General features: G+C 53.2%; 1 protein-coding gene across 6 annotated transcripts in view; it reads right to left on the bottom strand.

The window, feature by feature from the left end:
* Nucleotides 1–25,733, bottom strand: part of PRKAG2 (protein kinase AMP-activated non-catalytic subunit gamma 2) — a 277,375-nt gene that overhangs the window by 191,806 nt on the left and 59,836 nt on the right. For 4 of the 6 annotated variants that reach the window (XM_060156316.1, XM_060156312.1, XM_060156313.1 and 1 more), the window contains exons 2-3: nt 5,957–6,028; nt 66–345 (exon numbers count right to left, since the gene is read on the bottom strand). In XM_060156316.1, the coding sequence (XP_060012299.1) occupies nt 66–345; nt 5,957–6,028 (352 nt within the window). Of the gene's footprint in view, nt 1–39; nt 346–5,956; nt 6,029–25,733 lie in introns of all 6 variants that reach the window. The other 2 variants (XM_060156315.1, XM_060156322.1) reach the window with 1 other exon arrangement.

The following is a 25,733-nucleotide window of genomic DNA, read 5'->3' as shown; positions in this document are numbered from 1 at the left end:
AAGCGGCTGTGAGCAGCCCCCTGGCAGCCCTGCACCCACCTGAACAACAGTCATCAGTGCCTTACTTTTTCTGGAGCGGGAGAAGAACCGGATGCCCCCGGGCGAGGTAGACGGGTTGGAGTTGGGGGAAGATTCTTTGGACGAGGAACGGAAGATTCCGCTGAAGCTCATGCGGCGGGGGGAGCGCGGCGGGGACTCCTGGTAGGAGAACGGGAACACGGTTTTGGGGGAGCCGGGGCTGGTCTTGGGCCTCACGGGAGCAGACACGGGGCTGGAGGGCCGGTGCTGGGGGCCTCTGGAGAAGAAGCCTTTGGAGGGGCTGCCTGAGCCGAAGGGGCTGTCCACCTGCAGACAGACAAGACAGACAGACGGACGGGTGAGGTCACTCAGAGCCTGTCCCCCATGATCCAGCTGCTGCCACGACACCTGGCCCGAGAAACAGCCCCACGCTCTTCCCCAGACAGAGGCGGCCCAGGGGAAGGACCGGACCCCGGGACGACCCACCCACAGGCCGGGCCGCAGCATCCAGGAGCCCACTGGCCTCGACCCGGTTCTCTGGAAGGGTCTTCTGGAGGTGGGGGAGGACAGCCATGCAGCCGAGAAGGCTCGAAACACGGCACCTGCCCCCTGCGTCCTATTTGCGGCCCCGTCTCCTGGCCTTCACTCCTGAAGACCTCGTGCCTGTCCTGCTCGAAGTCTGACTACAGATCTGATCTCTCTGATCTGAAAGACAGTGGGCCCAGGGCTCTATCCTGAGGGGACCCTGGCGTGGGAAGTGATGAGGTTTTCACCTCCAAGCAGCTTCGGCGCTGGAGTAACGGGGGTTGCAGGCAGAGGCCGGGAAGAAAGCGAACAAGGCTGCAAAGCTCTGAGGCTCACTTCGGCGATGGCTTGAAATTGTAGTGACGGTTTCAAAACTCACTGGACTCAGGGAATTTCGAACGTGTCCTGCTGGCGGGTGTAGCAGTTGGCACTCCCACCTGAGTGCCTGGGCCTGACCCGCTCGCCTCTGGGCCACCCTGGAGGTTACGTAGACTCCCTAAGCCTCCGTCTCCTCCTGCGTGAAATGAGGGGCCGTACCTGCCCCTCAGGGTCGTCTGAAGGGGCATCGGGCAGACCTGACGCACAGGAACTGTACTCTGTACATGACCTGCTGCCGTCCCGCGGGTAAGCCTGCAACACAGGAGCCAGAAGGGCCTCGGGGCCCACCCAGCTCTGCAGCAGAAAAGGAAAAAACGACATGTCCCCTGGGCTCTGGGGCAAGCATGAGGCCTGGCAGGGGTCGTGCAGCACACTGAGACCCTGGGCTCCGCACGGCAGGTGACGACCGGTGCACTGCGCACAGGGCAGAGGCAGCCTCCATGCCTCTATCCACTGGGGTGCCTGCCTGGACCCGGGACCCCTGTGAGCTCCTCCACCACTAGAGGGAGCCCCTGAGCTGGGCTTGAGGTCCCTTAAAGGAAGTGATGCCCTGTGGGGACCCTCAACTGCACGCCCCCTTCTCCCTGAGACCCTCCACCCTGCGTTAAAGGACCAGTGTGGCCATGGCGGGGAGGGGTGCAGAGGCTGGCCCCATGCCAGTCCCCTCGCCGAGTGGGAATCTGAGGCAGAGGCCGAGCTTCCCCAGAGCCATATAACTCAGGCTCTCCTCCTTATGGAGAAGTTCAGGGTTTTCTTTTGCTAACCATTTGGTGTGAATAGCATTTAGATTCTCTGCCTCTAGAGTATTGGGTTCAGCCACTACCAACCGGCCTATGGGACTCAGGCTTCCTGGGGCTTTTCTGCATCCTAAGAGTAATGAACACAGAGCTTTTGGAGCAGTGGGAGGCGTGTGCCTGTGGACGTGGGGTAGGGCCAGCAGGCCCAGGGGTGGAGGGAGACCCCACGGCAGGGTGGTACGTGTCAGGGTTCGGGACAAAGATACAGGAGTCTGAATCCCAGCTCAGTTTCCAGCAGTGACAAGTGACCTACGTGTCAGTGTTCTCATGTATCCAATGGGGACACTAGGCCGACTCGCAGGGTCGTCAAGATGACAGGATATACACAAGGGAAGCACCTGCCACACAGGTACACAGCAGGTGTACACAGCAGGTACGTGTACATGATGGTACACAGCAGGTACGTCTGGGAGGTCAGCCCTCACTGTCACGAATTCGCTACAAAGAGACCCTTGGTAGACGTGGAGAGTCGGGGAGGCTGGGCTGATTCACGGAAAGACTCCACGTGGGGTGAGAACCTGACCCTCCTTTGAGGGGGAACCACAGAGCTCTTCAGCACGGGGGCAGGGGGGACACGGTCATTTAGGGCAGACGTTCTAGTGGCCTGTCACCATCACCCCCTGGGTGCCGCTGAGCCCGGAGCTCAGAGAGGGCGCTGGCTGGAGGCTGAGGGAAGGCCCCAAAGCTGGTAAGTGGTGGGCGGGACCTCAGGCCCATGGCCTTGACCCTCACACCATTCACCTCCCGAGAAAAGCAGAAACGGCCACGTGAAACGGAAGAGGAGTCAAGGTCAAGCTTGAAGGCAGAGGGAGGGAGTCACGGTAGGAGGCCAGTCCCGCTGCTGCCCCATCCCCTCCACACTTCACAGTGAGCTCTGCCTAGGGAGGAGGGATTGCTGAGCAAAGCTGACACTCACTGCACGCAGGGAACAAGATGTGGGCAAGGATGGGGTCCCCGCGAGACCCTGGAGAACAGCAGGCAAGACAGGGCTGCCCTGAGAGTGGCCCAGACGGGGAGAGATTTTAGAGGGAGACACTGCCCATCACGGGGCCCTGAAGCAGGGAAGGCGCTGAAAGCCGACGGGCTGTGGACAGGCCGATGGGCAGAGGTGTCCCAGGGTCTGGGGGAGAGAGGAGCTGGAGCCGGGAGGACAGACAGACAGCCACTCACTTGGGCCACCGCGGACGGGTCACCGGGGCAGGTTGAGCCAAATGGCAGTCTCGAAGGGCCTGGGTGCCGGTTTGAACCGTACCTGGCGGGCAAGGGGAGCCCTAGGATTCTCCGACTAGGACTGATTCCAATTCCGGGCTCAGAATTGCAGGCCAAAAGGGCCAGGCACTCAGCCATCGGGCTTCAGGAGGGGGGTCCAGAAAGCAGGCCCTCTCCCCACACGGCCAGACAGCGGTGCCTGTGGCCCATTCCGGCCTTGTCTCCCGTGTCTCCCGCCCTGACCCTGGCGAGGGGGCGGTGGCGCTGAGCCCCCGGGTCTGCTTCCTGTAGGTTGGGAGGGGTGGCGTGGGTATCGCCATGATCGCAGCCACTGGGGACAGAGCCCGTGCCTCTTAGCAAGCTGCAGTAAACTGACACCTTGCTAAACGTAAGGGCACGCCTCCCGAGGCATGAACGAAGGGCCCAGAGCCTCCCGAGTGCCTGCCGGCTCTGCAGACCTACGCAGCGGGCTCTCAGGCCTCCGCGAGCAGAGCTTCCAGGCCCACCTCTGTCTGCCACCGCAGGGAGGGCCGCGGGGGCCAGGGCCAGGCCACCCGGTGCTTGGTCTCAGCCCCGAGGATGCAGGAAAACGAAGAGGAGGGTTGCACGTGTGAAGGTGAGCGAGGGGTCCGCGGGGCTGGCCTCGACGGTGACTGACAGCTGGGCACCGGGCACCCCTTGGCAGCCTGAGGGAAATGGGTGTGGGCGAAGGGGTTAAAGGTGAAGGGCGCCAGGAAAGGGGGGCCGAGTTGGACAAAACCTCGAGGTGAGGGTCTGTGGAGCCCGACTGAGGCTGGGGAGGTGTGGAGGCTGTGCCTGGGATGCAGGACGCGGCCAGTGCCCTCGGGGCCAGTGCGCTAATGGTGCGCAGCTCCGGTCTGAGTCTCTGCGTGCTCCAGACGGAAAGGGGCCGGCGTTCTCAGCAGAGGGAATGGAGGAACAGTGCACACGGCCAGCAGTGGACAAGAGGCCCTGAGTCACGTCTAAGGCCTGGCCAGATGCCACGTTCCCGACGGCTCAGGTAAACGGGTCGTGGGTGCACCCCTTCACGGTGCTCCGAAGTGGGGGGTGTCCTGAGGCCACGCCTGCGTTCCCAGACTGTCCCTGAGCACGTGTCCCGGGCCAGTCACTGCTCTACTTCTGTTCCATCGACAAGCTCACTGAATCCTCGTAAGGAAAGGTGAGCACCGCCACGAGCCCGGGTTTGCCGATGGGGAGACAGGTTCACAGAGAATATCTTGTCCCGGGTGACACAGAAGGGAAGCTGCCAGGAAAAATGAACAAAGGAGCCGGGCTCCCCATCCCAGGATCAAGGGACACAGACAGGAAAACCTGTGGGCATCTGGGCATTCCACAGACTGCCCCAGACCAGGCCATGCTGGCTGACCCAGAGTGACCACAGTGATGTTGAATGACCCCAGGGACGTCGATGGCACTGACCTACCTCCCAATACTGGCCCGGGAGCTGCACACAGAGCTGTGCAGAGTCAAGGTGACCATGGAGCTCTTGTACCGAGATGTGTTATGTAACAAAGAGCTGCCTCCTCTGGGAACAGGGGAGCCAGGAGAGGGGACAGGTGGGAAGACCAGGCAGCTCCCATACCAACCGATGCTTGGGAACGCAGGGTTGGCATCGTTGTTGGTTGTTTTTCGGCTGCGCTGCGTGGCTCATGGGATCTTAGTTCCCCAACCAGGGATCGAATCCATGCCTTCAGCAGTGAAAGCGCGGAGTCCTAACCACTGGACCTCCAGGGAAGTCCCAGGGTTGGCATCCTTGAGTCCAGAACACCCATAAAGGGGAGCTCAGCTGTGACCCCTGCACTGAACTCTGAGCGTACCTAGATGGGAGAGGAGGCCGCCACGTGTCCAGTCCACATTCAGCTTGGCAGTCCCTGAGGATTTTCAGTCCCCTTAGGAGACGGGGGTCTTAGTCACAGGGTACAAAGATGCAGAGATGATCCAGAAAGGGCAGAAAGCCTCCTGTCCGGCCGAGGACACTTCCCTGCGTGGCCTGCGCCACTGGCCCCAGGTCAGGGTGTCCAGACGCAGCGCAACGCACACTGGGCTGAGCGCCAAGAAACCCAGACTGAAGCCGGCTCAGTTATTAAGCAGCCCTGTGACTGTGGGAAAGTCTTTCCACCATCCTGAAGTCCAGTTCCTTCATTTAAAACCCAAGTGTAGGTGCTGCATGGGACCCCAGGACCTTTGCACAATCTAGGAAGGAAGTCCCAATAACGATGGAGATTCCCATTTCCCATCAGCCCGGTGGGATGAGGGACGTGGAGCCTCCAGGGCCAAAGAATTCAGCCTGGCTCTTGTCTCTGCTCTCAGACACTGCCCACGGCAGCCCCTCCCGAAGCCTCGGCCCAGCAGCCGCCCCAGCCGTCTGCCACACACTCACCCTGACCGCGGGCCACCTGGACCTCCCTTTGCTTGCCATGGCCAACCCACCCACCCTGGGATGCGCACTCCTCGGCTGCCTGCCCTCCACGGCTCCAGCTTCCTCTGGAGGAAAAACTGACCAGGGGGAGAGGGGAGAATGTGGGTTAAAGAGACGAAAGGGAAAGGGGGAAAGAGGACGAAAGGGAGAGGAACGGGCAGGAGAAGGGGCTCCCGTCTGCGGGGGAGACAGTTGGTCTCCACATCCCGATTTCACTAACGCTTTCAACCTCCTCTCTTCGCTAATCAGCTCCGCGGGCGCTCAGGGTGCTAAGCTCACTGTCCATCTTCGGCATCACCTCTGCCCTCTTTGGGGAGTCCCGGGGCCGCGGACGAGCCCAGAGGGAAGAGGAGAGAAGAGAAAGGAGTGAAGCCTGGCAGGTGTGAGGCAGGTGTGAGGCAGCAGCCAGGTGCACGGGTGGGAGCGCAGGTCAGAGCACAGGTGGGAGCACAGGTGGACATGTAGGTGGGAGCACAGGTGGATGTACAGGTGAGAGCACGGGTGGATGTGTCTTGGGCTCACGCTGAGGGAGTTCTGCCTCAGTGGCACCTCAGGTGAGCCGTGAGAAGCTGTAAGGAAGGTGGCTTACCTTACGAGAAGGATGCTTTTCTGAACTCTCCAGGTCTCCATCCAGGAGCGGCATGGCAAAGGAACTCAGGTCCTAGGACGGAAAGAGAGCACGTGGTCAGTGACCTGGACCCTCAGGTGCCCATCTGGCCTCATCCAGGGCCGCTCCTGGCTCTCCGTGTGTATCACCACCCCCTCCCTGAGACCTCCTCGAATGTCAAGCCCCAGGGAGGACGCGGAGGGCCAACAAGGTGAAAGGAGGGGTGGAGACGTGCTGGCCCCCCTCGGAGATCCTGACCCACCTCCAGCTTCCCTTCCCGTCCCCCCAGGGGAAGGAGCAGGAAGAAGAGGCTGGGACCGCAGGGCAGAAGGAAGAGAGCAAGGGAGGAAAAGCAGAAGAGGGGGAGGGCAAAGCCCACCGCAGCGCTCAGGACTTCATTTCATGACGCGAATGTGGCCCAAGGAAGTGTGTCCTCCTGGAAAGATGGCAGGGCCGCATGGGAGGGCTGGCAGCTGGGGCAAAGCGGTCAGAAAGGCCTGATGACATCGTGGCCCAGAGAGATGGCCTTGGGGGCAGCAGCTTGCCAAAGACTCGTGGTGTCTAAAATGAAGTCATCACGTCACCCTCACCCTGCTCCCCTTTCCTCCTGTGTCTTGCCCGGTGGACACCTCCATGCCTGGGCAGGAACCGCACCTGGGCAGTCCTCCACCGGGAGAAGCTGCCTGCATCCCTAACCTTTTGGGTTTTTTCTTTTTTCCTTTTTTATTGTGGTAAAATACATGTACACAAGATTTACCATCTTAACCATTTTAAGTGTACAGTTCAGTGCAGTTAAGCACGGTCACACTGTTGGGCAACTAACCTCCAGGGCCCTTCCCTTTGCAAACTGAAACTCCATATGCATTTGACAACCACACCCCAGCCCCCTGCCCCAGCCCCTGGCACCCCCTGCCCCCATTCTACTTTCTGTCTCTATGAACGTGACAACTCTAGGGACCTCATGTAAGTGGCATCGTACAGTATTTGTCTTTCTGTGACGGGCTTATTTCACTTAGCATAAGGTCCTCAGGTTCATCCGTGTTGTAGCGTGTAACAGGATTTCCTTCCTTTTAAAGGCTGAATAATGTTCCATCGTATGGATAGACCACATTTTGTTTATCTGTTCCTCCATCAAGGGACACAGGGCGCTTCCACACCCTTTGGCTACTGTGAATAATGCTGCTATGAACACAGGTGTTATGGATTGAACTGCGTACCCCTCAAAACTCATAGGTTTGAAGTTCCCACCCCCGTTACCTCAGAATGTGACTGTATTTCACTGCTGAGGGCACAGGTTCGATCCCTGGTCGGGGAACTAAGATCCCACAAGCCACGCAGCACAGCCGAAAAAAAACCAACAACGATGCCAACCCTGCGTTCCCAGATAGAGGGGGTCTTTGAAGAGGTAATTACGTTAAAATGAGGTCATACGGATGGGCTCTCTAATAAGACTTCAATCCAGCAGCACTAGTGTCCCTATAAGAAGAGGAGATCAGGAAAGAGACACAGAAGGAAGACACATGAAGACACAGAGAGAAGATGGCCATCTATGAGCCAAAGAAGGAGTTTCTCAGAAGAAACTCACCCTGCCGACACCCTGACCTTGGACTTCTAGCCTCTACAATTGTGAGAAAATAAACTGCTGTTGTTTAAGCCACCCAGTCTGTGATACTTTGTTATGGCAGCCCTAGCAAACTAATACAGTGGGTGTACAAACATCTCTGCGACCCTGCTTTCATTTCTTTTGGGTATATACCCAGATGTGGAATTGCTGGATCACATAGTAATTTATTTTTAATACTTTTGAGGAACCCCCATACTTTTTCCGTAGCAGCTGCACCATTTTACATTCCCACCAGTGGTACACAAGGGTGCCAATTTCATCCTCACCAACACTTGTTATTATTTTATTTTAGTTTTTGTTTTTTATGGTGACCATCCTAACAGGTATGAGGCAGTATCTCACTGTGGTTTTGATTTGCATTTCCCCAATGATTAATACTGTTGAGCACCTTTTCTTGTGCTTGTTGGCCATCTGTATATCTTTTCTAGAAAAATGTCTCTTCAAGAAGCCCTTTGACTATTTTTTCACCAGCTTGTTTGCTGCTGAGTTGGTAGGAGTTCGTTATATAATCTGGATATTAACCTTTTATCAGATATATGAATTGCAAGTATTTTTTTCCCATCCTGTAGGTTGCCTTTTCACTCTGTGGATTGTGTCCTGTGGTGCACAGAAGTTTTTAATTTTGATGTGGTCCAATTTATCTGTTGATATTTTTATCAATACTTTGTTGCCTGTGCTTTGGTGTCATACCCAAGAAATCATTGCCAAATCCAGTGTCATGGAGCTTTTCCCCTGTTTTCTTTAAGTTTTACAGTTTAAGCTCTTATATTTAGTCTTTGATCCATTTTGAGTTACAAAAGTTCCCCCCCACCTTATCAGCAGTTTTGCCTTCCAACGTTTCAGTTACTTGAGGTCAACCAGGGTCCAAAAGTATTTAATGGAAAATTCCAGGGAATTCCCTGGTGGTCCAGTGGTTAAGACTCCATGTTCCCAATGCAGGGGGCCCGGGTTCGATCCCTGGTCAGGGAATTAAATCCCACATGCATGCCGCAACTAAGAGTCCACATGCCGCAGCTAGAAGACCCCGCGTATCGCAGTGAAGATCCTGCATGCGGCAACTAAGATCTGACGCAGCCAAATAAATAAATAAATAAGGGGAAAAAAAAAAAGAGAAAGTTCCAGGGACTTCCCTGGCAGTCCAGTGGTTAAGACTCCGTGCTTCCACTGCAGGGGGCACGGGTTCGTTCCCCGGTTGGGGAACTAAGATCCCACATGCCTCACAGCGTGGCCAAAATAATAATAATAACATAAAATAAAAATTCAAAAAAAATTCCAGAAGTAAACAATTCAAAATTCCAGAAATAAACAATTCATAACAATTTTGTTTTTTGAATTTCGTGCCATTCTGAGTAACTTGATGAAATCTTGCACTGTCCCGCCCTGTCCCGCCTGGGACGTGAATCATCATCCCTTTGTCCAGCATATATCCACACAGTACGTGTGCTACCCCCTCGCCAGTCACTTAGTAGCCGTCTTGGTTATCTGTTTGACTGGTGCGGTACCACAGTGTTTATGCTCACATGATCCTTATTTTACTTAATAATGGCCCCAAAGTGCAAGAGGAGGGACACTGGCAATTTGGATATTCTCTTACTGAGCCTACTTCATAAATTAAACTTTATCCTAGGTATGTATGTATAACTTTATCCTAGGTATGTACGTATAGGAAAAAAATTCTAGGTATGTACGTATAGTATCCACGGTTCAGTTCCATGGTTTTAGGCATCCACTGGGGGTTTTGGAACATATCCCCTGTGGATAAGGGGCACTACCGTAATTTTTGTATATTGTATAATAAGGTAAGGGTCCAACTTTATTCTTCCACACATGGATATCCAATTTTCCCAGCACCAAGTATTGCAAAGACTATCTTTTCCCAGTGAATGGTCTTGGCACTTTTGCTGAAAATCATTTGGCCATATACGTATGGAAGAGTTTCTTTCTGGACTCTTTGTTCTATTTCATTGGTCTATATGTCTGTCTTTATGCCAGTACCACACTGTTTTGATGATTGTAACTCTGTAATAAGTTTTGAGCTCAGGGAGTGTGAGACCTCTAACTTTGTACTTTTTTTTTTTTCAAGACTGTTTTGGTTACTTGGGGTCCCTTGAGAGTTCATACAAATTTTAGGATGGATTTTTCTATATCTGCAAAAAAATGCCATTGGGATTTTGATAGGGATTGCATTGAATCTGTAGATGACTTTGGGTAGTATGACCATCTCAATATTAAGTCTCCAATCCATGCACATGGGAGGTCTCTCCATTTATCTGTGTCTTCTTTAATTTCTTTCAGCAACGTTTTGTAGTTTTCTGTGTACCTAATCTTTCTTTTAACCCCTTCCAACCTCCCAACCCCTTTGCTGTGGGGTCCAGGTCTGCACCCTCCTTTGCCCAGCTCTCTTTTGGGTTTCCTAATGGTTCTCCAAATCTTTCAGCTTAGCCTGTTTCAAGCTATCTGCAAACCTCTGCTAGAACAGTGATTCCTAAAACCGTGGCCCCATTATGCTGGCCTCTGCCCTAAAGCCCCAGGGCCTCCACCATAGCCTAGGCAATGGCTCCCACACCTAGTCTACTGGGACTTGCTGGCAATCTCTTACGTAGGCAGATTCCAGACTCAGCCCCTCTGGTGCTGGTTTATCTCAGCGTCCCAGGCTGGCTGCACCTCGGGAGCTGGATCCCACCACAGAGTCGACTGGTCTGCGGTGCCGTGCAGGCTTCACGGTGATTCAGCCGGCAGCCCAGGCGGGGAGCCACCAGCTTCCCACGGGCGATTCACAGTCAGGAGATCTCAGCCGGGCCCTGCAGGCTCCAATACAGGCCCCGTGGATGTGCCGACCTCTGCAGCCTTATTTCTGATGTGCTCTGCACCCCGTCTCCTTCTTTCAGCAAGAGCCCAGGCAGGATCTTGATAGCTTTTTAAACACAGCTGTGCGTCTGTGGACACGTTGCCTGGAATGCTGTCTCAGCTCCTCAGTTCAAGGTCACCCTTCGCCCACCGTACAACCCCTTCCTCGGAGAACAGACTTCGCTCACCTGGGCCCCTGAAGGATGGAGCTGGCCATCTCTCTGAAGCTTGGAGCCCTTTCCTCCTGCCCACTTGCCTCCAGCTCCCAGCCCGGAGATCCTGGCTCACGGGGTGAACTCCTACTGTCATGCAAAGCCCAATTCAGATACGATCCCTCAGGCAGAATTCATGCTTCTCTTATCTGTGCTACCACAGTACCTTAGACTACCTTTATTACAGGACTTATCGTGCTCTCTCAATACCATTTATCAGTCTATTTCTCTAACTGGACTGTGAACCGGTCAAGGGCGAGGGGAAATCATTCATCTCACTATTCTGCGCCACAGGCAGCAGGTGTGCAGAAGTGACTGAATCAACTCCCGGACACAGCAGCCCCTGTCCCGGCAGCACGTGTAGGGGGTGCACGCCTGTGCTGATGGGCAGGAGGGGCGGCGAACGGGCAGACCCCGCGAGACTGCAGGTCACTAAGGAAGAGGAGGAACCAGGTGTGGACGCGTAGCTCCTATTTTAATGAGTACGTTCCTCTGCGGTTTCAAATAATCGTTACCCTCACTTTTGTTCAGCAGAGCAGTTTCTACACACCAAAGCCCTGTTGCACATACTCGATTATTCCTCATGGAACCATCAGGCTCTAGCGACTGAGGCCCTGGCGGTTAAGTGACTCAGGACAAGGCGGTCTTGAAAGAGCCGAGACCAGGACGCGGGTCTCGCTCCCATCCCAGGCTGCCTGGAGCCCTGGGCGGGCCTGCGGCTGGTCCCCTGATGCTCGTCTCGCCCAGAGCGAGACAAGGAGGGCGCCACACAGGCGACCACGGCAGCGCGCGGTGCGTTTTCCTCGGTCAAACATCCCCACAGAGAAGTCCCTTGGCACCAGTAGTGGACTTTGCTGGAAGGCTCCCCCGTCCCACATTCCACGATTCTAATCTCAGCTCTCACCTCCCCGAGCTCACCGGGAAACAGTGCGCACCGTGGAGGATGGTGTGGGAAAATCTCCGACTGCAGCGGTGACCACGAGACTATTAGCAGGTGGAGTGACTGGGACCTGGCCTCTCAGCTCGGCTGACCTTCCCGAAGGCCAGGCGCTGGGAGCTCACCCTGCTCACGGGGTTTAAACGCCCACCAGAGCTTTGTGCCTCCCTCACTGCTTTGTCCACATCTGGCCATCCTGAATTCTCCCTCCCCACTGGCAGGCATTCAGACCCTCCCTGGTGCTGGGTGGCCAGTTCCCTGGGCCACACTGAGGCACCTAGAGACGCTCTGTCCTCTGGGATTGTCCTCAGCTGCACACACTGTAGTTTAGACCCTGACCACGTGCTCCGGAGATAAATAGCAGGGTCTCTGGGCAAAGTGCATTTTCAGGATTTGGGCTGATAAAGTCGCCTGTCAGGAAAGCAACAGGACAAAAGAGAAAAGCCCCAGGGTTGAGAAAATTCCCAAGATGCGAGCCAACCTTAATACCCCACCCCTGCCCCTCTTCAGAATTTCAGGCAAAAGCCAAAAGTCTAACTCAAAAAAAGTCAGGTCTCAGCAGCAGAGCTGTCATTAATTTGCCATTAGAATGTCCTTAAAACTTCCATTTGTTGCCTCATTTGGTCCTCAGAGGAGCCCATACAAGTAGGAAAGGCAAGTGGTGTCACCCCAGTCTATAGATGAAGATACGGAGGGTCAGAGAGGTTAAGCCACTTGCCCAAGGCCAGACAACCAGACAGTAGCAAGCAGGCCCTGTAACCCAGGTCCACCCGCTCCCAGCTCAGAGCTCTTTCTATTGAACCCTCCCACCGCCTTGGGATGGCTCAGCTCCAGTGACAAAAAACAACCCGAGGGACTCTTCCCTGGTGGCACAGTAGTTAAGAATCCGCCTGCCAACGCAGGGGACACGGGTCCGAGCCCTGGTCCGGGAAGATCCCACATGCCGCGGAGCAACTAAGCCCGTACATCACAACTACTGAGCCTGCACTCTAGAGCCTGCGAGCCACAACTACTGAGCCCGCGTGCCTACAGCCCGCACGCAGAGCAGCCACCGCAATGAGAAGCCCGCGCACCACAACGAAGAGTAGCCCCCGCTCGCAGCAACTAGAGAAAGCCTGCGCGCAGCAACGAAGACCCAACGCAGCCAAAAAACTGAAAAAATAAAGACTAAAAAAAGCAACTCGGTATTGGAGGCTGTGAAGATACAGGGTTCTTCTATGCAAAGTGAGTCTCCGTGGCACAGTGAGATCACAGGGGAAGAGAACAGATGGAGGAGGGTCTGTACAGTTCCGTGATTCACTACCAAGGCAGCCTGTGATACTGTCTCTTTAAGGTCTACTTCTTAATTAAAAGTAATTCACCTAATACAACATTGTAAATCAGCTATACTTCAATACAACAATTTTAAGAAGTATTTCATGCTGATGTTGCAAAGGACAGACAAGTATCAGTCATCCCACCACCAAATTCGATCACCCACATTTTGTGTAGTTTGGGGTGTCACTGACGGCTCACCCACTCCCCGGCCACTTACCCCAACGTTTCTCTATGCTGTTTACAACCAACTGATGTGTGAATTCTTGAGAAATGAGGGCTCTTTTACTCCCGTCTTAGCCTTGACAGTAGGTGTGTATCGGTCAGATATAGTTCTGCCTTTTCAGCATTTCTGATGCTTTGTCTTACAAAACTCCTTTGTTGATGCAGCTGGGCTACCCCAGGAAGAGCCCTGGTGAAAGTGCACACACAGGACAAACAGAAAGGCTGCCAATGTCAGGGGCCATGGCCTGCACCTAAGGGCCAACCAGGGGTTTTAAACGTCAGGGTGACCACAGAACATTCCTGTGCAACTACCAGCCGTTAGACTCCCACCGAGGAGGGAACACTTTGAGGACAGTTTCATGTTCCTCCCCTGCTGAGCACACCTGAGCCCAAAGAGTGTCCATCAGCGGCATCTGGGGCTACCTGGGTGCAGACAGCTGACCCAGGGCGCTGTCTGGGCGTCGACGAGCCCGCACCCCTCGGGCACATAAGAACACGACCTGTTCACAGAGATAGAGCCGGAAGGCCGGGTTCCAGCCCAGTTCTGTGGTTTCCTATCTGGGGATCTGGGAGATCTCGGGCACGTCTGAATCCAGTTTTCCATCTGTCAGATGACAGGGTTTAACTAGATGATTTCAGAAGATGCCTGTTAGCTCAGACATTCTGTGTTCTTATCTGTTGGGCTAAACAGCAGGTGGGGTCGGGAGCGGTTTAACAGCTAGGCTGAGAATAAAATGCGTCTCATCTTCTAGGATTTGTCATCAAAATAATTCTCTTCATCTCTCAAACTACCAAGTACTCTCCACTGTTCTCCCAGCTCAGGACAGAGTCTGCAGACATGGTGTGGGCTCCCCAGCAGAGGGATGAGGGGGTGCCCCTTGCTTCCCTGGTGATGTTTCTTAGCTGAGCGGGTCGGGACCCAGACACGTATCTGGCTTTTCTATCTTAATGTGTGTCTCAATCTGCTTCTTAAGTACTAACCCTCTAGCTTCTCAGGTGATTTCTAAGGTCCCTCAATTTTAAGCACATGGATCGCTAGTACAAATGCCAGGTGCATCCCAGCTCAGCATGATTCTGGAAAGCCGTGAGTGGTGTCCTCAGACTAAGGGTACCTGGCCCCCTGCCCTGCCTGTCCCTCTGACCCCCGTACTCCCTGTCACCAACATGGGGGGGTTGCTCCTACCATCTAACCTCCTCTGCACCCGAGCTGTTGGAATTGTGGCGAAGGCCTTGGTGAGGCCCTCACGTGGGATACTCAAGGGAGGCGTCTCCAGAAGGACTGGCTTTTGCTCAATCCCTCAAAACCACCAAACGGGCAATTCTTGGTACTAATGTTGGGGGTAGTGACCAGAGCCATGGTCACTTGGAGCCTTTGAGAACACTCATGTTACATAACGACTCTCAGAAAAATAAGGAACGAACCCAGAATCACTGGAACTCGGCAACAGGGGAGGGACAGGGGACAAATTAGGGAAAAAGCCTAAACTTAACTCTTGGAGAAGTTCCAGAATTATTTATTTTCCAGAAGACATCATGGTTTCTGACTGCACTCTGAGAGGCTTCCTGATATAAAAGAGAAAAAAAACCACTATTTTTCGCTCCCGCGGCCACCCTCCCACCTCCCCTCACCTGGTGGTCCCAGGATTGATTCACATAGCTGTCTGGGGGCTCCCTCGCTGCCCTGGCCAACGACCCTGGGTCTTTGTGCCCATGTGATGCCTACTGACCAACCGCGGGAGGGAAAGTGCTTTGGCCCCGTGGTGGGCAGGACTTTCCCCCAAGAAAGAAGCCCTGGGCCGTGCAAAAGGCAGAAATCTGGCAGCCTGACCTTCCTTGGTGTTAAGGGAGTATCCTGCCCCACCGCTGTCCCCAATTCCTCACCCAGTGGCTCTCCAGCTCCACAGCAGCACCAGACAGTAAACTCTTCTCAACAACAAGTAGCTTCAGAAGCCCTAGACCAGAGTGGTCAGGAGACTGCATTCTCCCCTCAGCTCTCCCCTAACTCTGGCATGGAGCAAAGCATTTTAGTCTCCAAGGGCCTCAGTTTTTCAATCTGTAAAATGAGGCTATAGTGCCGTCTGTATCACAGGGCAATGTTGTGAAGACCAGATAGGATGATACAAAAGAAGGTCCTTCCTGAAACTACAATGAGGTATCACCTCACTCCGGTCAGAATGGCCATCAACAAAATGGCTAAAATTTATAAATGCTGGAGAGGGTGCGGAGAAAAGGGAACCCTCCTGCACTGTTGGTGGGAATGCAAGTTGGTGCAGCCACTACGGAGAACAGTATGGAGATTCCTTAAAAAACTAAAAATAGAACTACCGCATGACCCAGCAATAACACTCCTGGATATACATCTAGAAAAGATGAAAACTCTAATTTGAAAAGATACGTGCACCCTTATGTTCATAGCAGCACTATTTACAATAGCCAAGACATGGAAGCAACCTAAACGTCCATCAACAGAGGAATGACTAAAGAAGATGAGGTACATATATGCAGTGGAATATTAGCCATAAAAAAGAATGAAATAATGCCATTTGCAGCAACATGGTTGGACCTACAGATTATCATACTAAGTGGAGTAAATCAAAGACAAATATCATATGATATCACTTATATGTGGAATCTAAAAAATGACACCAATGAACTTATTTACAAAACAGAAACAGACTCACAGACACAGAAAACAAACTTATGGTTACCAAAGGGGGAAGCAGGGGAGGGATAAATTAGGAGTTTAGAATTAATAGATACACACTACTATATGTAAACGAGATAAACAACAAGGACCTACTGTATAGCACAGGGAACTATATTCAGTGTCTTGTAATAACCTATAATGGAAAAGAATCTGAAAAAGAATATATATATATATATATATATATATATATATATCTGAATCACTTTGCTGCACACCTGAAACACTGTAAATCAAACATACTTCAATTTTTAAAAAAGGTTAAAAACAAAGACAGCCCTTCCCATAGTGTGAGCTCTCACACGGAACTGGGTTGCATCAGGACCACTGGCCGAGACGCACTCCGGCCTCACCAATCAAGGCCACAGAGAGGCCAAGGGCGTCACCCGGGGCAACCACCGACCTGGGAAGCCAGGGCAGTCTCCCACGCTCCACTTGGGTCTGAAATCAGGTGAGGAGCTTCTGCAAAGATGCTAGCTGCCCCTCCTATAATTAGAGAGCCGTCTTTATCCCTTTCCAAGCAGAAGGCAGGCTGGTTAATAACCGGAGCCCGGCAATCCTGAAGCGGGGTGACACAGTGCAGGCTGCTCCCAGAGGCTCTCTTCCTGCTGAAAGGCCGTGGGGCCAGGCCCTGCCCTGTGGGCAGCCTCTGCTTGACCAGAGGTAAATGGAACCTTGGAAGGACCTGTGGCCTCCTGGCTCTACAGCCAAGGATGCTGTGCAGAGGGGAACAGGGACTTGGGCTGTGGGACGCCTGGGGACCCCAATCCACATTCCCAGGGCCCTCCCTCCACACCTTCCCAGCTCAGGCCCCCAAAGCGACCTCTTAAAGGCAAATGTTCCCAGGCCAGGTTGAGTCCAGACTCTGCTAACCACTAAGGACTAGGCCCCAGCCTCTTGTGTTCTTCCAGCCCGAGCTCCTCCCGGATAGAGGCAGTGGGAGGGGCAGGCCGGGTGGAGGATGCAGCGGGTCTGGGTCAGCTCACGGTCAGCAGGGAAGGAGGCAAGTGCCTTGGGGGGCCCAGGAGACACAGGTGTGGAGCTGAGCTGCCTGGTCTGCTGCAGCCCCCCCAGAGCCCATCGCAGGCGTCTTTCGCGCTCTTGTCACCAAATGTGGCCGGAGTTGCAGGTGCTGCCTCAATCCAGAACAATCCCAGTCTCCACGGGTGGTGTTTTAGGCCGAGCCAGGTGATGGGAGGAGAGTCGTGTTACAGAGGAGAGGGCTTTGGGCTCTGATGACCCAGCGCCATCACAGAGCCTGTGATGGTTAATTTCATGTGTCAACTTGGCCAGACCACAACGCCCAGTGGTTTAATCAGCACTAAGCTAGATGCTGCTGTGAAGGTATCTGTAGGCGAGGTGAGCATCTATAATCAGCAGAGCTTAAGTAAAGGAGATCACCCTCCACGATGCGGCTGGCCTTCATCCAGTCAGCTGAAGGCCTTAGAGCAAAAACTGAGGTTTCTGAAAGAAGAAATGCTGCCTCAAGGTCTTAGCATCAACTCCCGCCTGAGTTTCCACCTGCTGGCCCGCCCTGTGGATTCAGGATTTGCCAGTTCCCGCCAACACGAGCCAATTCCTTAAAACAAATCCCTTGATATGTAATATTTATTATCTTAATACTATAATTATATTTATAATATAAATAACACATATCAGTTAATATCCTATTGTGATATATAATATAGAATGATATAGCTTAACATAATATGTGTAATATATGTAATATATACAACTGTTACTATTAGTTAATATTTATATTAAGTATACATTGCATATACTTAATATATTAATATGTGATAAATATATTAAGGATATATACATGTGTGTATATTAACGACATACATGTAGGATGCGTATATGCATATACAGGTATGTGTATCTCTTACTCCTCTTGATTCTGTCTCCGGAACCCTGACTGATGCAGAAACCTAGACCCCTCCCCCTACCACCCTCGAGCTGGTAGGTGCTGACCTTCAGCGAGTCTGGCCGCAGGAAGGTGGCAGTCTGGAGACAGTCAGCTACCCCTGGGGAGGGGAGTGGGGCTCACGCGGTCAGCAGGGGGTCTCTGTACACACAGAGCCTTGACTTTGTCGAGGACCTCGAAATAAATCCCCAAGGGAGACAGATGGATGAGAGGAAAAGACAGGTGTGAAAGGTCTTCGCTCCTGCAGGTTCAGTAAAAAAACAGGAGACAGCCCCAACAGTCCTATTTTTTACTGTCATGGAAGATTTACAATGTGTAGAGGAGAACAGCAGGTTGGAAACGTCCCGAAATCACATTCTAGCGTCATCTGTGGAATGATGAGAATTGTTCTCGCGTCGCTTGCTGGGTAAGTGGTGTGAGTTTCCGCTAGGCGTGTGACGATGCTGTGTGGTACCCACCCGCCGTCTCCCTCCACCCACCACAGTCAGCTGACAGCAGGGAGACGCTTATTCACCCAGGGACGCGCTCCTCCACACTGCCGGACGCACGGGCAGGACTCAAACGGGAGTCTTTCCCCACACAAAACCGACACTGGAAAAGGTGCCAAGAAGCTCATTCACACGGAGACGTAAATGACTGATGACAGCCTAGGGTACAGGAAACACTAAGACCTCATGATCAGAGAAGGATGTTCTAATGGGATCTCTCGGGCCACTTGGCCCATCTGAAAGCAAGGACAAACAGACGTGCCTGTCTGTCAGAGGACAGCCGGCCCTTAATTTCTAGGGCTGTTTTCAACTCTGACATTTCACGATGTTACTAAGACAAACCTTAAGAGAGGGTCTGCAAAGACCAGCGCTGGGTTTCTGGGGAGGGTTCTTTACCCGCAAGTAAAATACCAAATCACCAGCTGAGACCGTGGTAGCCTTGGTGTTGAACCCTCTGTGGGTACCATCCACTGCCCGGCCAGCTAGGTGACTCTGCTGGTCCTCGGGCCTCCCACATGCTAAGTCCTCTCCATGAAGGAAACAAGCGACCATGAGGGAAAGTGGAGACGCTGCTGGGTGTGCCCCGCAGACCCCAACGGCCCCCGACAGCTGCCTCTCCACCCGCCTGCCTAGCGCCCCACGGGCAGCGGGGGCACAGGGGGAAAAATCACATGGTTTGGGTCTGGGCTTCAAGACGAACCGCAGGACAGAAAACTTGAATGAGAATTAAACTGAGCACCCAGGGAACGTGTTTATAAGGTCACAGCACTGCTGGCAGCTCCGAGACACACCCTCCTCCATGCAGGGGGCTCTTATGCAAGACTCAGGGCTTAGAGACCTACCTTCTGCTCTCCACCACCTACCCAATGTGGCTCTGGGATTTGGCCCAGGAGCCAAAGTCCACACAGTTTTCAGCTCAGAATCTGGAGAATACCCCGTGTCCATATTTATAAAACTGTTTATCAAAAGATTCTTCCTAAACGTTTCTGCAGGTGCCCAAAGCTTCTTCCATTCCTACCTGTGTGTCACCACCTGCTGTGACCACATGTTACAGACTGAAAAGTACAAGGAGTTCAGGGGAAGCAGCAAACACCAGGGACCTGAATAGAACGCAAGGGCTTCTGCACTAAGTAAGCGTAACGAAGAAGGCGCTTTTATTTATTCGCTCTAACTTTCATCCCAGGCTGAACTGGCTGCTCCAGAAGCATTCAGCTTTTCTCACTAACAGTGCCAACCCATCAGTGGATCACGAAATCGATTCAGTGGATGATACAACCACCCAAATATAAATTAGAATGAGGATGCATCTCATTGTTTCCTAAAATTGTTTCAATTATTCACACATAGACATGAATGAAATATACATGTTACTGCCTTGTGGACAAAGGAGTCTGGACCACTGTGCACCACAGGAGCTTTGAAGCAGTGCGGATAGATTTCAGAGGGGAGCCGACACCCCCTGTCCTTCCAGATGTCACGACAGTGAACAGGGACGAACACCATCTTTTGTCCTCTGTCCTGGCCGAAGCCCTCTGACCTCCCTTTGTACTTTGTGCCCAGAAATACGCACACAGGATGGAGACAGAGAATCACATCTCGTCACTGTCATGGATGGGAGGTAGGCAACTCCTTACCTTCCCCCCGACCCTTTTTTTTTTTTGGCCGCGCTACATGGCTTGCAGGATCCTAGTTCCCCAACCAGGGATGGAATATTTTTTTTTTTGGCCACACCCTTGGCAGTGAAAGTGCAGAGTCCTAACCAATGGACCGTCAGGGAATTCCCACCTCCCCTTTCCTCCAACCACATCCATCCCTCCCCTGGCCCTCTGAGCAGTGGGCACTGCTGCTCTGACCCACCGTGGGTCCTGCCAACTCCAGCAGTCTCAGGCCACCCCAGACCCAGAACAGCAGTTACAGCCCTGGGGGCAACCACCTACCGAGACCCCTCCAGAGTGGGATCTGTCAGCACCTGTGCCCCTCTGGTCCAGGCCTACCGCAGACTCCCTGGTCTCCTGACACCTAAACCAGGGAAATAACGCAGTCACAGGGTGTCGCCGTTGGAAAATGTCAGAGACCTTCCAAATTGATCCCCTTCCATTACAGGTGGGCTCACAGGTTTCCAGAGAGATGTGAGTGAGGTGCTCAACGCCACGTGGTAGAGTCATGACCGAGCCAGAACCAACTCCTGGTCTTGCAACTTCTAGCCAAGTTCTCTATCGCACCGTGCTCTCTCTAGTTGACTCTGACCTTCTAGCGTACGTTTCCATTACGTAAGGTGATAACAGCTGTCCTGCAGAGTCATAGTACAGACGGAGCCCCTAGCACGGACCTGGCTGCCCTGCGCACCCAGGTGTCAGTTATTGTATAATTATTATACAAGGTCAGCCATCATCTAATTTCAGTTCTCTTGGTATCTTTGCGTCCAGCGACAGAGCTCTTGTTCCAAGTTGCCCTTTGTCATCCACTGGCTTTGCGTGAATGTGTTACTTCCTGGGATTGCACCATGCTTGTGGTCATGCCCATTAGGGTGAGCAGCTGCTCCGGGAACTTTCGGGAGGGAGCCACAAAAGCCTCAGCGCCCTCCATCTGATGGAAGGCTGGAGGGCACTCTGCAGAGAAGGGCTCCAGGTGCTGCGTGTCAAAGCCTAACGCAGCAGGTACGTGGAGATCAGCGGCTCCAGGAGATGCTATCTGCCCACTTCCCCTTCCTTCCAGGGCAGGGCCTGCCCGGAGCCCCTCGGGCACACACCAGGCACACGCAGAGCACATGTCGGGGGGCTCCTCGTGGGAACTCAGAGTTCTCAGGTAGAACAGGGGGCACTGGGGGCACACGGCATCCTCCCTCAGAGCCCAGTGGCCACTGAGGGTTCCAGGCACCCCACCTTGGGCCAGAGTCCCCCACAGGGCAGGTTAATGATGACACTCAAAACAGGCAAGTGGCTAGCTCTTTGCAAAACTTATTTTTTGGTCCTTTTTACTAACTTAGCTCCTATTGTTAAAAAAGCTGAATTGAACCTATGCCCTCTCTGAGGCCTGGATACAGATTTCTGTTCCAACCAGCTGTGCTGACTGGAAACTCACATCCCGTCTCTGGTCCTCGGTTTTCTCACCTGAGATAGGAGGTATCTGGGTCTGAAGCCTGGAGCTCCTCCAAAGGCCTTCCAGCCCCCAAATTCTATTCTAGGCCATCCCTCCTCCTGGCACCGAGATGGCAGACTCCCTTCCACATGCCGGGTTGAGCCCCAAGGTCATGATGGGTCACACTGCCCCTGTGACCCACCCACCTGGTGGGTGCACCCTGGGGTCAGGCCCAGAGGCAGCAGGACAAACACCTGTAAGTAGCTTCCAGGGGATGGGGGAGGGACGAACAGGCAAAGCACTGGGAATGTTTAGGGCAGTGAAACTACTCTGATACTGTAATGGTGCATACACGTCACTATACATTTGTCAAAACCCATAAAATGTACAAAACCAAGAATGAGCCCGATATAAACTCTGACTTTCAGTTAATAATAGTGTATTACTAAAGGCTCATCAGTTGTAACAAATGTACCGCTAATAACAGGGGATGCTGGAAGGGAGGGGAAGGAGGTACAAGGCAGCGCTCTGTACTCTCTGCTCAATTGTTCTGTAAATCTAAAACTTCTCAAAAAAAAAAGTCTATTAATTAAAGAAAAAGTAATAGCAGCAAATAGGCAGAGATGGCCTCAGTTCTGTCGGCCAACTGATCGCCCACCTCCTGTCATTTCTACAGGAGACAGCAGGGAGCCTGCAGTCTAGCTGAGGGGCTGCCTTGGGCTGCCCCAAGAGGCCTGTGGTCATCAGTCCATGTGGGGACAGGAGCTGGAGTGGTCACTTGGTCCTGCATCCATGGCTCTGAGTCCTTCCGGAACGCAGGGGAGCAGGTGTATTGCACACGCCCACTCAGGGCCCTGAGGCCGCGGGGATCTCGGGCAGAGAAGATAAACCTGGAGATGGAAGAGCTAGCTGGGGTCAGGCAGCAGCAAGGGCCGGGAGGAAGTTCTGCAAACCCACGTCCCCTCTCACAGGCCGAGCCGTCCAGTGTAGACCCCGGGGCGAGGGCTCTGGCCTTCACGCTCCAGATGGGAGCAGGTGGCAGCCGGGGTCACCGGGCAGCCTCAGGATGTCTGGAGGGCGGGGGACACAAATCCCAGGGCCCGACTGGAGACCCCATGGGCACAGAGTAACTAGCGGCTCCCAGTCGGGGACTCAAGGCCACAGACCACGGCGCTAACGAAACCAAACAAGGAGTTTGCTGGGGTTTTTGTTTTTGTTTTTGCGGCCAACAAACACATTCTATTCAAGAGGCCGGCTCGTTATGTAAGGAGGGGAGGGAAGAGAAACGCCGGGTGTGAGGCCAAAGTCACCATAAGCGCAGAAGCTTCTAGATCAGCTGCCACCACGGCAGGGAGTCAGGTACACAGCACAGGGATTGTAGCTTTGCTTTTTCGAGGAAGGGGAAAAACAGCCTGCTTCTCACATCCTAGGGTAAAAGCCATCATCTCTCAGGAAGACCTGGTCCCTGGAGTGTCCTCATGTGTACCTTGTGTCCCGAGGCCACCTGGGTCTCCCTTCGGGGTGGGACCGGGCTCGAAACACCTCCCTGTGTAGCTCCCACCATTTTTCATCTAGTCCATGCTGGTTGGTTTGGGATCTTTATTTCTCACTGAGAAAAGCACGGAAGATTCTGGGTCAGGTCCTGTGGGGACATTCCTAAGCCAGAGGACCCCTTGGGGTTGTCTGTCCCCTGGTATCACCAGCCCTTTCGTTTCCACTCTTGGTCACTTGGTCCTGGAAGCCTCTGGGTCACATATCTCTGCCGTTGGCACCTACAAGGTCTTGGGGACACCCCTTCTTACTTGCAAAACACGGGGCTCCACGTCCCAGGTCCTGTGTCCAAAGCGAGTGGACTCTGACCTTCCAGGACCGCTGTGGGGAGCTGACATTTCCAAAAGATCTGTTCTAAACTGATCTAGGAGACCAACGCATCCCCAGGGAGGTCCATGAAGAAGAAAGGGAAACCCCACAGGCAGAAGGGAAACCAGGGCTGCCAGGCGGGATTCCAGGGGCTCTGCGTGGTCCCCTCTAGTTTGCACACGGCCCCATTTTCATGGTTCAAAGGACACAGTTAGAAGATCATGTGGTCTGGTCCTCTGTTGCCTGTGTGCCTAGCCTGGGGAACAGGGCAGCACTGAGCAGAGACCCTGTTGGCTGAAACCTTCTGTGGTCCCTCCTGCCTCCTCGCCTGGTGTCCAGGGCACCCAGGCCACAGCCTGGCCTAACATCTGCTTCTTCCTGGTTATTCTGCTGCCTGCACGCGGCCTGGGACACCTGTATCCCTCCCCACCTCCAGACCGGGGCTCACGACCCCCCACAAGTTCAAGGTTATTATACACAAACCATCTTAAAGGTAACAGTCAGGAAGCCAGCCCTCCTTTATTGCCAACAATTTGTGATTTAAAATACTCTGATAGACTTCCCTGGTGGTGCAGTGGTTAAGAATCTGCCTGCCAATGCAGGAGACACGGGTTCAAGCCCTGGTCCGGGAAGATCCCACATGCCACGGAGCAACGAAGCCCGTGCACCACAACTACTGAGCCTGCTCTCTAGAGCCCGCGAGCCACAACTACTGAGCCCAAGAGCCACAACTACTGGAGCCCGTGCACCTAGAGCCCATGCTCCGCAACAAGAGAAGCCCCCGCAGTGAGAAGCCCGCGCACCTCAATGAAGAGTAGCCCCCGCTCGCCGCAACTAGAGAGAGCCCGCGCGCAGCAACGAAGACCCAACGCAGCCAAATAAATAAATAAATAAGTAAATTTATAAAAAAATAACATACGTCGCTGGAATGTAACTGTAAGCCAGTGGCTCTCACAATGGAGCTTTCAAGGGTCCAGTGTCAAGGCCAGCAGGTCAGCTTGCCTCCTCCATCCTGGGGTTTGAGAGGCGCCGGCCGGCGCCACGCTGTCCGGCTGGGACTGACCCGTCCTCTTCACCCACTCATGTCCTCCTCATCCTTCAGAACTAATGCGGGTCTCGTGAATTCATGACGCCTTTGCGGTCAAGTCCGCTGGAAACGATGTCTCACCCCACTACATTTAAAATCAACCCCCTCAAGCACTGTCCATTTGCCGTTTATGCACAAACTTTCTGTCGCGGTTGTGAGCACTCTGCGAGCAACAGCTATGTCATCCTACTAATTTTTTGCGTGCAGACGGAAAAATAAACTCATAGGATTTGAAAGTCAAAACAAAGGGATGCGCAATTGAAAAGCCGGGCCCTTCCACCCTTGTCCCCATCCGTGCCATGCCCCCCCAAAGGGACCACTTCTAGCTGCACATCCAGTTGGGGCTTCTTTACGTGAGTGCAGACGTCAAGTATTTCCCCCCTTTCTAATACAAAGGGCTCCCTGGTATATATTCTGCTCCATTCCTTGTTTATCACTGTGTATGTCCAGGAGATCTTTCAAAGTCGGCACATAGGGTTTTCTGGAATCTGCGGTGTGTTCTGCACGGAACACAATAGCTCCACCACCCCCCGTCTACGTCACAGGCTGCTGCGGTGAAAACTCTGCATGTTCTTCATGTTTCTAGGACCGTGTGATCGCTGCTCAAAGGGCAACGCGGTCACGGCTTCTGACAGCCGTTGCCACCTGCCCTCCTTAGGTCTGGGTCATTCTGCTCTGGTGCAGGACAGCATCTGTTTACAACACAGCCTCACCAACAGACAACGCTGTCAGACCACCGAACGTTGGCCGGATGGGTGAGCAATGGCACCCGTGTAACCTACGTTTGTGTCTATTCTGTTTAATTCTTGATGTAACCTGGAAGCACAGAATAACTACTCGAGTTAGTTAGACTTCTGAGTTCGGTGATAAGAAGTTTATCCCTGGCGCTCCTGGACTCTTCCCTGGGGAAAAAAAAGCTGCCGTGTTAAAAATTCCACCGCCCTGAGACCACCATGCTCTGGGGAAGCTCAAGCTAGCCACGTGGTGAAGCAGCATATGGAGAAAGGGATGTGAAACCAACTCAGGAGCCAGACAGGAGCGTGAAGAAACCTTCAGAACTCCAGCCCCGGGGGCCACTGGATTGAAAATGTATGAGGAACTCCAAAGGAGAACTGCTGGACTGAGCCAGGCAGCCCCTAGACCAGTGATGATCCCAGGCCATATCCTTAAGCTTTGGGGTGGTTTGTGATATAGCAACAGATGATCAGAAAACTAGGTAATCCTGTGAAATTTAATTTCTCTGTGCCTCAGTTTCCTAATCTACAAAATGGGAGTCACAGGAGTTCCTGCGAAATTATGAGTTAACATATAAATATGTAAACACAGAATACGTCTGAACTAACATATAAAGAGATTATGATAACGCATGACAATTACTTGGGAAATGTTAGCTATTACTTTAAAAGAAATGACTGATTTTTATGGGTAAGATGCCATTATTTAGGGGCAAAATATT

This window comes from Lagenorhynchus albirostris, chromosome 8 (genome assembly GCF_949774975.1).
Source record: "Lagenorhynchus albirostris chromosome 8, mLagAlb1.1, whole genome shotgun sequence".
Lineage (NCBI taxonomy): Eukaryota > Metazoa > Chordata > Mammalia > Artiodactyla > Delphinidae > Lagenorhynchus > Lagenorhynchus albirostris.
Note: the sequence above shows the minus strand (reverse complement) of the source record. Positions and strands in the feature narration are given on the sequence as shown.